This window comes from Lissotriton vulgaris, chromosome 5, assembly GCF_964263255.1.
Source record: "Lissotriton vulgaris chromosome 5, aLisVul1.2, whole genome shotgun sequence".
In the NCBI taxonomy this organism is placed as follows: domain Eukaryota; kingdom Metazoa; phylum Chordata; class Amphibia; order Caudata; family Salamandridae; genus Lissotriton; species Lissotriton vulgaris.
In genome coordinates, this window is record NC_141693.1 from 1,324,835,957 (window position 1) to 1,324,849,436 (window position 13,480).

Consider the following 13,480-nt stretch of genomic DNA (forward strand, 5'->3'; position numbering starts at 1 on the left):
TTCAAATATTTTGGATTCCTTATCTGGGGGAGGAGCATCACCAGTAGTCTGCGAATTCGCCCTTTTTTGAGCGTTGGACACCACCAGGGAGTCCAATGGCAAATGTCCCTTAATGTACGTGGGGTCCGTGGGCGCCGCCTTATACTTCCTGTCGATGCGAGGGTTGACCACCCGCGCCCGGGTGGGTTCCTTGAACACCTCCTGTGCATGCTTCAGCACCCCTTTAAGCATCGGCAGTGTCTTGACTTGTTTTTCGGCTACCGAGAAGGTGTCGACCAAGAAATCGGCATCCACGGGGTCGGAGTGCAGTTCGACGTCATGGTTCGCTGCAGCTCTCTCTATTAATGCATTGAATGCCGCCGAGTCCTCCGTCGGGGACGTCTTCGCGGCGAAAAGTTGAGTGTCCTGGCCCGACTGCGGGTCGTCTGCGTCGCCTCCTGCTGTCCAGGGCACATGCTCCTCTTCCGGATCCGAGTACGCAGGATAGTTGTACTCATCCTCTTCCTCGTCCACCTCAGGCACGGGGGAGTGTGCCGGCGAGTGTTCCGGGGCCTGTGGAGACAGAGGTTCCATCAGAGCCGAAGAGTCTCTCTTGTTCTTGAGTGGAATCCTAAAAGGTTCCAAGGCCGGCTCCGATGTAATCTTTCGCTTGAGGAGCGATAATTTCCCGGTGTTGGCGTCGATGATCACCTCACGACGTTCCTCCACCGCCAGCGGTTGGAGCCGAAGCTTCGATACCACCAATGCAGCCTTCGGCGTCAACACTTCTTGAGAGTGTCCGCTCTGCTTAGGCGCGAAAGCCTTCGGCGCCGACTTGGGAGGAAGGGTAAAACGAATGGGCGTATGTTCCTTGGCAGGCTTCGGCGTGGGCTTAGACAGTGTCCTGGCTGGGAACCACAGTAGACTGTTGGATCCGCCTTAAGGATTCTCCCACCTTCTTTGTAAGGGATGCCGAGGGCTGAACCGTCTCGAGCGACTCTTCGTCTCCGAGAGCCCGGTCGTCGGTAGGCCTCTTCTTCGGTGCCGACGCCCCATGGCCTGGCGCACCGTCGGCGTGACGCTTCTTCGAAGCCGTCTTCGGGTCCGCGACCCCTTTCGGTGCCGACGCAGCCGCGTCGGGTGCCTTCACCTTCGGCGCCGACCCCAAAGGCTTCGGGTCGGCCATTTTGGCGCGGCACTTGTGGTCGGCCATCTTGGCGTGGCTCTTCAAGTCGGCCATTTTGGGTTTCGTGGAAGTTGACGCCTCCAGAACCTTCTTCACTAGCGCCACTTTCGGTTTCGGATCCGAAGGGGCGAGACCAGTTGGCCTCACTTTCGGTTTCTTGGCAGAAATGTCCGTGACCGGGCCCGGGGGCGGGGACGTAGGACTTAAAGTTAGATCTTGGGTAAGGCCCGAAGGCGATCCCTCGACCTGGGCCGTATGACGGGGAGTAACCCCGGAGTCTGGTTGGGGATGCTCTTCCTCCGAGCTATCACCCATCGTGGCACAAATCAGTTCGTCGTCCCCTACCTCACCGGAGACTTCGTCGTAGGCCTCCTCATCCGCGTCATAGGTCTCTTCCTCAGACGCGGGGCCAGAGTCCGATCCTTGTACGTCGTCCGCTTCCTCGACAGATTCCTGAAAGATGTCATCAGGCGGGGGCGCCGAAGCCGACAATTGAGCCTGGAGCCGATTAGCCCGGCGAATCTTCAGAGTCTTCTTACTCCTAAATTTGGAACACGCCATGCAGGTGTCTTCACGGTGATCCGGTGACAAGCATGTATTGCACACGGGGTGCACGTCGAGGTGCGAGTATTTAGAGTGACACAGCGGACACTTCTTGAATGGAGTCCGCTCCATAGCAAAGGGTGTAGTGTAGGCCCGTCCGCGTCGAAAGCACGTGGAAGGGTTGTAGGAGATCGGAGCTGAGAGTCAGTAAGAAACCCGAACGCAACTATACCGACGCCCAGCCTAAAGACCTTTTGGCCTCGAGTAAAAGTCGAACAACTATCGGTTCCGATAGAGGGAACCGAAAACACATCCGAACCCGATGGCGGAAAAAAACAATCTGGGGATGGAGGTGATGCCCATGCGCACTGTAGTCCAGGGGAGGAGCCACCTATCTCGTGATACTTCGAAGACTCTTCCAGGACAACAATGTGCAATCATCCGGACCCAACACTAGGTGGCGGACTATGCACAGATATGAATTCAGCAGCCCACATGCCTCGAACACATAGATTAAAGAATTAAAAGGAGGACTACAATTCAAAATATTTAAAAAAGGAAAAACAGCATCACTGGCAAAGTGCTCTACTTTTTCAGGCAGCTGTGCAAGTGATCAGACAAGACGCTGTGACTCACATTACAAGAAAGTGATGTCTGAAGTGGGTTGACCCACTGCTACATGCTCCATGTTGTGGTGCGCGGATGCAAATTTGAATAACACTCTATTAGATGAGTCTGTGAAGAGGACTGATTAAGAAAAACTCTATATATATATCTCTATGCATATTTGTTTATTAATAATTTGTTTTCGTCATATAAGGATGACGAAACAGCTAAAGCTACATCTAGGCCAGACTTAAAGAAGGAAGGCACAGCTTATAGCATAAAAGTGTACAATGACTATAGCGTGGTGTCTGTTGTGCATGTGGTGTCTGTTGTGCAACAGTGGGAAATGAGACACAGTATGGCACGGAGGATATATAGAGCATGGGAAGAGCACTGGGATGCACACAGCTGGGAGGAGACTCTTGTGCTAAGGATGGAAGAGAGCTCAGCAGCACGGTCTTGCAGGGTGGATAGGGGCTCTGCATTACCTTTCTTTTTTGTTTTCTTCTCATTGCTGTTGCATCCTCCTGTCTGGAACAGAGCTGCCGTGTTTTTCTTATTTGCTTTGAGAGGTTGGGAGCTAGAATCCGAGTCCTTGTCACCTTCACTTTCACCTGGAGAGGAAGGCAAAAGTTGCAGGTGTGATGTACTGGCACATTCGCTATGTACATTATGGGTAGGCTTTTCTGTTTTCAGTTTCTATTTTTGGTAAATTCTGATGGGGTTTTTCAGAGTTTTCAAGTGATTTCAATATCTTTAAAAAACAGTGGTTACACATTTTTGCGCCATTATAAACAACAGAAACAGTATTTTTTCCGGTGAAGCTTTGGTCAGGCACGCTTGCTCTTTCCTTCCCATGGAAACTTTTATCTGTGAAATGGCCCTCTCAACATTGGTATTGGAGACAGGCAATGCCAAAATAGCCTGTATACATTTAGCTAACTCTGGCCACTGACATAGCTATCCATGCCAATACTGGTGCACCAGAAGATTGTGATTCTCTGCAACAGGTTCTGCAACATATTCGTTGAAGTGGGCGTATAAGCCCTCAGAGTTATTGAAGCAGTCAAAAATGAGGCAGCACTTTTGAAACTCCGGAGAAAATGTCCCTTTACGGAAGGGATCTATCACGAGGCTTCATTGACTTCAAATATCATGGTTGGTGAAGGGCTATTTCTCATACATTGTAAAATAAAAGTTCCTAAATTGCTCCTCAACATTTCTTTGCTTACAAAGTGGAAACACTCTAACATGGACTATGTTGCAGTGCCAAAGTCACTAAAAGTGTTGCCCAGCCTACTCTCAAGGAGATGTTTCACATCTACACCAATTATGCTGAACACTTAAGAGACAAGGGTGTTTTCAGACTCTAGTTTTTTTATCATGTCTACTACAGCAGTCATGCTTTCCTGTAAAATCTAAGAAAGCAGTAGATGTATTTTTTTTAAATCACTATCAATATGTGACCAAAGATCCTCACATTTATTGCCTTTGGCATCATCACTCAGCAAAAGTTCTGTAAACGGTTGCCACATGAATAATATAGCATTCATGGCCTCTAGGACCAGAAAAAGTAACACAATTGGGATGACTATTTCTTTGATGCCACACAAAGCACAAAATGTGCATTCTAGTTTCCATGCATAACAAAACAGTGCACCAGAACGGACTGAAAAGTCAATAGCATTCTTCATTAACTATAAAGACTGTAAAGATGCTTTCAGCATACCATCTAACAAGTGGCAAGGAGCTCTTACAGGGAAGTACTTCAGCTCTGGAATCGATATTGAGTGTTAAACCAAACATTTTCATACACGTAGCTGAATCACTGCAAATACAAACAAAATCACTCCAATCTGTGTTGAAATTGGTAAGAACTTTTTGCAGCAGCATTCCAAGTGACACTGCGTTCCATGTTTTCCAAAAGTCTGGGGTCATATTCCACCAGTATCCCAGATGGTTTGTGACTGCACTCTTTTCACATATACCTGTCACTATACCTTGCATTGAATGTTTAAAGCCTGGGGTGTTTGGCAATTCACCTACTATCAATACTGACTCACTAGAAAAGGGGGCTGATGTATCAATGGTTTTTACCCATTCTCTGTGGGTAAATATGATGTTACATATTGGGAAAGAATCTTATGAAACCTACATTTTTCATCTCAGTGAAAGACTCAAATGTAGCCAAAAAATCAAATATGATTTTTATTTCCCGATTCTCTACAGATTATAAAATAAACAAACAACACCTAAAATATGCTACTAAGCCCTGTATCTTTAGACCAAAGACCATAAAACTGAAAAAGAAGAAGAAACAATATTTTAGAGACATCCCTAAACAACAAAACTCAGACAGAATAATGTTAGCCCAGTCTTTCTTACCGCTACCTTATATAACAATGTTACATTGTATTGGCCCTTTCAGGAAGAAATAAAAATTACTCTTTCACTCTCCTTTTCCTTTCTTTGAATGGCATTTAGTTTGTGGTTGTGCAGGTTTATTTCTCAGTGTTTATATGTTTACACTGGTAAAGGCTATTTCCCTTCTGGTGGGGTTTTATCAGTTATTATAGGTTTAAACCTAAAATCGAACAGCCTAATTATGGGGCACTTTAAGGGAGCGTCTGCCTAGTGCTGGGCCACCTGTACCCCTGCTTGTTAGGAGATGCACTGAGCCTCAGCAGCATTCTGTATGAGATGTGTGCCTGTCCTGTGAACAGGATCTCAGAATCACACTGACATTCTCTGGGCATCTGGTTAGATATGAGATGCTAGCATCATGGAGAAACTGCTGTAGAATTGCCTGGCTATGGAGCTCAGTTTGTATGGCACAGATCCTGCTAAAGAACGGAGTTCTCATCGTGCCACCAGTCCCTCCATAGACATATGTGTATAGGCTCTCCTCTAGCTATAGGCCTCTCAGAGTATAGAGCCCTGCCAATCAAACTGCCCTACTTCCAGGAGACTGTAAAAAGCCGCTGGCACAGGCTGCATTATTCCTCAAAGATCAACAGTGAAAGGTGGCGCTGAAACTCAGAAGAGCTGCCAAGTAAAGTGGGCACTTTAGTAAGACATGTCTACAGCAGGTAAGCTATTGTTTTAATTAAATAAGCTACAGCAGGCTTGGAACGATGGTGAAGTGGCACCACATCTGAAACTCCAATGCAAAGTTTTGTATCATGCTGAGGTACCAAATGTTTATCATAGGGAGATGTTTTACTCGAAGGCTCTTCAGCGTAAATCCACCAATGAACATAGTAACTGTACCAAAAGCAATCATCTGTCTTGATCTACCACTACCTCACCTATCCACACTGGTCATACGTCACACTACCTTTAAGAGACGAAGAAAGGAATTCAGTGGCGTAATCTCAACGAAGACTATGGGTCGAATGATGATCCGCTGTTGGTATTTGCACCTTCCCACCACTTCCTAATTATCCAGGCTGCTAACAAAATGTTCATCTAAAGGATAGACAACCTGGTTGCTGCTAGACAAAGCCAGATGAGAACCTCTAGCACTTTCTACACATTTTGGGATGTAGTGAGCTGGCAAAGTGGAGAACCGTGTGGTTCATCACCTTACTGCCAGTGGAGCAAAAACGTGTACCACCCATCATGCACCAATAGCCTACATAGCCTCCTGTACACACGGATTGAATAATTACCCAAAACATCTACCTAAATCAAGCAAGAAAGAAGGCATTCAGGAGCTCTCACCTCCTCTGTGCAAAACCCATGCTGTATTTAACACAGTGGCTTCTAATCCTGTCCCTGCAGTGCGAGGCCCCTAATCGTGGATCCTCATGGACAGCACTGCTGTTTGAAACACCTGGATGAGGGGTCAATCCTCCGCCTTAAGTGCACCCTACATCATCTCAGGGATAGCCCTGAAGGACACACCTGGGCATCTGAGTGAGCATACCTCTTTCTGTTTGCTGCATCATCTGTGAACCCTGAGGTGAGCTCTGCTGCCTCAGATGCAAGCCTGTGGTCTCTTGGAACCCTCCTGGACATTTCTGCATCTCCCGTGAAGGCCGGAATCATATGCACCTTCTGAATGATAGCTCTGCGTGTCTGAATTGTGAGCCTATATTATATATGTACCCTGGATAGCTCTGCTCAATGAGGTGTAAGGCTATATTTTATGTGCACCCTGGATAGCTCTGTGTGTCTGAAGTGTGAGGCTATATTATACATATGTACCCTGGATAGCTCTGCGTGTCTGAAATGTGAGGCTTTATTATATATATATATACCCTGGATAGCTCTGCTGTATGAGGTGTGTGGCTATATTATATTTGTAATATATATCCTGGTCAGCTCTGAGTGTCTGAAGTGTGAGGCTATATTTTTATATGTACCCTGTATAGCTCAGATGTATGAGGTGTGAGGCTATATTATATATGTACCCTGGATAGCTCTGCATGTATGAGGTGTAAGGCTATATTATATATACCCTGGATAGATCTGCGTGGCTGAAGTGTGAGGCTATATTATATATATATATATATATCCTGGATAGCTCTGCGAGTCTGAAGTGTGAGGTTATATTATATATGTACCATGGATAACTCTGCGTGTCTGAAGTGTGAGGCTATAATATACATGTACCATGGTCAGCTCTGCATGTCTGAAGTGTGAGGCTATATTATATATGTACCCTGGATAGCTCTGTGTTTCTGAAGTGTGAGGCTATATTATATATGTACCGAGGCAGCTCTGTGTGTTTGAAGTGTGAGGCCATATTATATAAGTACCCTGGATAGCTCTGCTGGATGAGGTGTGAGGCTATATTATATATGTACCCTGGGCAGCTCTGTGGGTCTGAATTGTGAGGCTATATTATATATGTACTCTGGTCCGCTCTGCTGTATGAGGTGCCCATATATAAAATAGATCCCTCCACTCTACGCAGCCTGAGCTTGTTAGACCTTTGTACTATGATAGCATGCACTACTGTCCAAGGGGCATATATGCACCGTCTGAGTAACCTGAGACATAGAGCTGCTTTCAGAGGGGTGACTTAAGCCATCTCTGTAACCAGTGTAATCAGAGAGATACAACGGACACTTCATACCTCTTGCATCTGAGTAACATAATGGACAGCCGGTGAATAAACAATCATTTCGGACTTCTGCTTGACCGCTTCCAGCCACAAGTTTGATTTTTGAAGAGAATAACCAGGCCCTTTAACCTTCTATGATTCATACACTGAACGCAGTTACATGGAGTATGTGTAACATACCAGGAAGCACTACTCAGTGGCAGAAAAGGTGCTAGAATTGCATATACAAAACATTATTTATATTATTAGCACTGCTGCCGGAGGTGCACGCCTCTCACATCTCTGTGACCAGAGGGATGGATGGCTCTTCCTACTGAGGCCCAGGTTTGTAACATCTCTTCTCTAAACCCTAAGTACTAACACTCCTGCCTCCAGAGTCTACCCCTGATATCCGAGTATCCTCAGGTTCATTGCCAAGGGTGCACACTTACAGCTTCTGTTTAACGTGAGGCATACGTCTGATGAGCAGGTCGACGCTGTAGCATCTCTGTGATCTTGGCAATCGCTGTACCTTCTGATGTTCCTCCTGTACCATCTATGTAACTTGAAGAATAGAACTGCTTTCTAGGGTGCATTCCAGTATCATCTGAGTAACCCAAGGGATAGCTCAGCTGTCTGAGGTGCACATTGGTAACGTCTCTGTACTTAAGGTATAACTCTAGTATAGGAGGCAAATGCATGTACCATCTTTGCAACTGAGCAATATCTCTGCTCTTTACTTGTCTTTTAACATCTTTGTAACCTCGGAGCTACCTGTACAGGCTAAAGGATACTTCTTCTATCTTATAGACAAAGGTAACACCTCTGTAATCTGGGAGCAAGCCCTTACTCCATCATCTGTACAAAATGAGGGCCATCTCTGCTGTCTCACAGAAACACATATTTCTGCACCTTTAGGCTTCTTCAAAGACTTGGAAACCATAACTGACCTTTTACTCAAGTCCAAAAAACTGTCCTGCAAAGGCAGCCTACCCGTTTGCTTGGGGCCTCTGGCTCTTGTTCGTCTAGGCACACGTGTTTCATATTATAAGCAGCCCTTGACTGTGAGCCTCACTCCTTGTACCTCTCACACACTAACGTCTATGGAGGCAGACTTGAATATCCGTAAAGTTAAATACCTACAACTCTTTAATCAGACTAGTGCAGAATCCTGCAGCTCTCCAGAATATTCATCCCCATGGCCCTTATCCTACTGGCAACCCTACAACCCCTCCATGGTGAGTGCACCACCACAGCCTGTAGCGCGCCATAGCTCTTTCAGCCCCTGCATCTCAAATGCCTTACACCGCTCTAATCCCAGGACCTCACAACCCCTGCCACGGCATGCTTAAAGCGAATTTATGTCTATGATCCTTTTCAGGCTGTGAATCCCATATGAGCTCTCAACTTTTTATACAATCATGAAGGGCTGTGATATTTTATAGGGCTTGATCACTTAATGTCTAGTTGTTATTGAGTTTAATACAAAGTCATCCTATAAAAAAACATATCCGGGGGTTGGGGGGTGCGCGGCCAAGTTGGCGGCAGAGGAGCACTGTGTCTTTGGGGCTCCGCTCGCCGAGGCTAACAAAAAGGCATCCATCTGCAGCCTTGAGACCCATGAGGCAGTGAAAAGTGGTCTCAGAATGTCCGGATCGCTGGAGGACAGCGCAGACCTGAGGGCGAGATTTGAAACCTGCGGAATCCACAGAAGCGTCCCAAGTGAAGCTAGTGGCTGCAGAGACTGGGTTACCGCGGAGGCTGCCGTGAGGAGCCCGCTGTTGGAGGAGGGGAGCAGCGTCTGCGAAACAAGCCGCCACGACCGCCAGTGGAGCCTCAGCGATCATGAGAGGCATGGCAGCGAAACAGAGGGGTGACTGACAAGGCTGGAGAGCGGCACTCCGAGGCACTTGGGATACCCCGGGTGCACAGTAGGGGTATAAGGTATCATGCATGCACGGCGAGACCCACACAATACAGGGGGAGGGGGGTGGCCAGGCCTTCGTCTAGCAGCAGAGCACATACAAGTAACGTCCACACAGACAGTGGCGGCTGGTGGCATTTGAAAGTAGTGAGGCGTAAACTGATGGGCATACTGCACCGTTGCGAGCGAGCGCAGTGAACGCATAATGTTGCACATTAAAGACTGACAGTATGACAGCCAAAAGTTCAATGACTCAGGAAAGAACCAGACGTCTCTTCAGCCAAGAGCAGGCAAAGAGCTGGCATCGTTGACGCCAGGCAGTGTTTAAATTAACTGTGGGCTCAGAGTGCCATTTTAATTGGACTCCTCATTCCTACCATCGCGTTGTAGACAATCCCGGGTTCCTCTTAGGCATGTTCTAGGCACGCCAGACCATGGTTATCTGTTGTTTTCTCTGGGGGCAGATTGTTCAAGCCGCCTGCGCTAAAAGTTATAAGTCATGATGCATATGTATTTTTTATTACCGTTACCGATTTTGCAGCGTGAATGAGTAAAGTGCTCTTGCGTGGCAGACAACACACACACATACACAACAGACAACACTCAAAAAAATGTATTCAATTTCACACACGCATACACACAGCATTCCATGTGACGGCAGCTCAAGGGAGGTGGACGCGTAAAACTGGCACTTAAAGAGAGCGCACAACATCATGTTGCATATTCTATCTGGTAAACGGTGGCATTTTCAGACTGAATTTCAAAGAAATGTAAAGCGTAGGGTCACATTTGAGAGAACCCAACAACACACATTGTGAAACTCGACTGCTACCAAGCAATGTTAATTACCTGGACTTCATATTCCAAGCAGTATAATGCAACTTTGAGAAAATGCCAAATATTTGTCATGAGAGAGACGTCCTTTTCTTAGAGTGACGTAGGCACGCACATGAGGGAATATGACAGTGTTGCTGCAAAAGGAATTACATAGTAGAAACAGCGGTCTCGCAACTTGCACTGTGAATAAAATGTTTACATCATGAAATAGCAATTATTCAGGAGTAACTGGCGGGAACCAGTGTGCTGCATGCGCGAGAAAAGAAAACAAACAATTTACCAGACATGGAGAGAATTCTTTTGATGCCAGTCACCACGGCTCTGTAACAATCTTTCCGATAATCGGAATGATTTAAAAAAAATACCTGTTTAAAATGTACCTTACTGTTTAGTCTGTTCAACCTTCTCCTTCTATTCCAAGGGCCTAATTTAGAGTTTAGCAGATGCTGCCCGTCTGCTTAAAAAGCGGAAATGCTCCATCTGGCCTATTTGGAGTGCATGTTGTACACTTTAAATAATACTGAAGGGGCATCCTCTGACTTTTGGCCGCTGGTTCTGAATTCCTCGAAAAAACGACACTTCCTGTCCCCCATATTTCGAGTGTACATACTACATACAGTTTACAAAAGTCCCCAAGTCTTTACAATATCTCACTATCTTTCTACACGACAGAATAAGTGCTCAGATGTAACCTTAATAAACACATCCATTCACGACAACACTCTCCACCAAACATTCATGCATACACGCACGCTCACATTCATGCATACACGCACGCTCGCACAAAACACTTCAAAATAAAAGAAAAACACACACTCTTACCTTAACTTGCTGCCGGTTCCGGTCCGCGCCACCTCTGGGCTCTGCTCTCCTCACATTACGTCACAGGCTCACAGCCCCTCTCGGCCAATCCTGGCGCCAGGGGGGCACAGGCCTTCTTGCCCGCAGCACGCCCATTAGAAGGCCGAAGGGCTCCTAATGGGCATGCGCAACCAAGCTAAAACACAAAGGCGCATGAGTGGACACGGTGCGAAAATTCGCCCTCCATCCCCACTCATGCGCACTTGTGGACTGGTGCTGCATGCCCCCTGGCCTGGTGACGTCTGACAAATGACGGCAGCCCGCCCAACCCCTTCAGGGCGGTCTGGCGTCATGCAGACAGTTGAGTTGAGTTCGTTCTTTTTCTCCGAGCCCTCGGCGTCTTTGAACTGAATCACTTCAAAGTTCAAAGACGGGCTGAGCGCGCGGGGGCAACGCCCCAACGCCCATAATGGACGGACCGCCACTACACACAGATACTCGGCTCGTGCCGTCAGCCACATGCGCTGACGACACCCTTTATTAAATACTCACTCCCTGGTCTGCGCCCATCCCAGGGAGGTGAGTGCAAACATTGTACAGTAGCGGCAGGGTGGCTCACCACAGCACTGTGGGGAGACCATATCAGAGCCCGGGAACACGAGGCGGCGGCCAGAGGTGCGGCCTAGAGATAACGCCTGAGGGGGTGATGCAACCCCCTGGGGCCCGTTCCATCAGAGCTGGCAGTGCTACTCCCCCAGGTCCGGATCAACTGGGATTTCAGGATTTGGTTGCCCCGTTTGACACCTCCCACAGTTTGCCGTATGAGAGAGGGTGCTTGGGGAAGCAACTCAGTGCTGAATCCGGTGCCAAGGTCGGCAGCCGGGTCCGGACAAAGGGGAGGCAGCCCCGAGGAGCAGATTTGCATAGCAGCGACACAGAGGGGTACTGGGCCTATGTAGAAGTCACGGTGGGTGGCACGAAGACTCTCTGACCCCACACTCTGCTGTGCCCGTAGCGAGTGGGGCAAACACAGTTCATGTGGCCCCATCAGCCGACTAGGCCTATTGACTTATCCTCCCAACGCCATCCCGGGTGATACTGCCCGGATATGATCCCAGCCATCAGATAGGCCGATTGAGCGAGTTACTAGAAGAGCAAGATCTAGGGTTGGTCCTGAATGCACACTACCGAACTAAGCCCTGCGCCGCGAGCAGCGGTGCATTCCCCCAGAGCGGTGGCAGGGAGCTTGGAACACAGACGGAGTGGAATCTTCCTCCGCTTGGAGAAATCGTCACTGTGTATACTGGGGCTAGGCCCAACTCTAATGGACCAGTGGCAACAGCCCAGAGGATGAAATTGCAGAGCTCGGGAGGCGGGTGCCTGGAGTTGGCCCACATACGTACTCCTTAGCGATGGGCTGTTGGGTCTGGCGCTGAGCTTCTCGAGACCACAACCCAGTGGACGACCGGCAGAGCACTGGTCCATACTTGAAGCAACGCCGGGTGGAGGGTTTGCTGGTCTGCACCACACTAGACCACGGAAATTACCACAACGCGGTCCAAGAAGGATACACCGATTAAGAACTTGCTCCAGAAACCGGGTACGAGGGAAGCAAGGGGGCTAGACATGTGAGCCAACCGAGCGAGTGAGAGATAGACCCAGAAACCCGACCAGTAGAAGGCCCGATCAAGAAGGGCTTTATGGAGAAGCTATTTAGCTAGCTCCATGACGACTTCGCTGGGCTGCGGCAAAATGTAGCCTCCGATATTAAACAGCTGCGAATGGAGCTCCAAGAAGTTGGAGACAGGGTGGACTCCCTTTTGGATCTGCGCGAATTGAACAATGAGCTCTACACCTCAAGCTAGAAGATTTGGAAAACCGCTTGAGGCGCTCCAATATCCGCATCAAAGGTGTGCCACTCCAAGCGGACGGAGGCAAACTGGAGGACTGGGTATTCCGCTTCTTTAGACACATAGCACCAGACCTGCCGGATAAGGAGATCACACTGGATCGCACCCACCGTGCTGGGAGGCCCGCCTCAGGTCCGGGTCAGCCTCAGGACATTCTTACCTGCCTACACTCCTACCGTCAGAAGGAGATCCTCATGGCTTCCACTCGGGACAGAGTGATGGTGGAGTTTGAGGGGCTTCAGGTGGGGGTCTTGCAGGACTTTTCGCGACTTACCCTACAGAGGCACAAAGAGCTGTGACCGGTCACTGTCTTCCTCCAAGAGCAAGGAGTGCACTGCAGATGGGGACATCCGTTTCAACGGTCTTTCATCTGAAACAAGGAGACGCATGGGGTGCGTAACCTAAAGGAGGGGAGGTAAGTCCTTGGGAGTGCCTTTGCGGCAGCAGGAGACTCAGAGGTGACAGAGGGAGGCCCATCCTCTAGGCAGCCACCTAAATCGACCCGGAGAAGAGGCCTCCGGAGAGGAAACAACACAAAGCCTTCAGAGGAGGAGCGTCAGAAGGAAAGGGAAGCCCTTTGCGTCAGATCCAGGACAGGGAGGGTACAGGCGGCCAGGCCACTGAGTGAACCCAGCAGTTGCCAA

At 48.4% G+C, this 13,480-nt stretch overlaps 1 protein-coding gene across 1 annotated transcript in view; it reads right to left on the reverse strand.

Moving 5' to 3' along the window:
- The window catches only part of TULP1 (TUB like protein 1), a 628,127-nt gene that overhangs the window by 166,894 nt on the left and 447,753 nt on the right, over positions 1-13,480 (reverse strand). Inside the window, exon 7 of the mRNA XM_086920352.1 lies at positions 2,803-2,928. Within this exon, the coding sequence (XP_086776478.1) occupies positions 2,803-2,928 (126 nt within the window). The remainder of the gene's footprint in view (positions 1-2,802; positions 2,929-13,480) is intronic.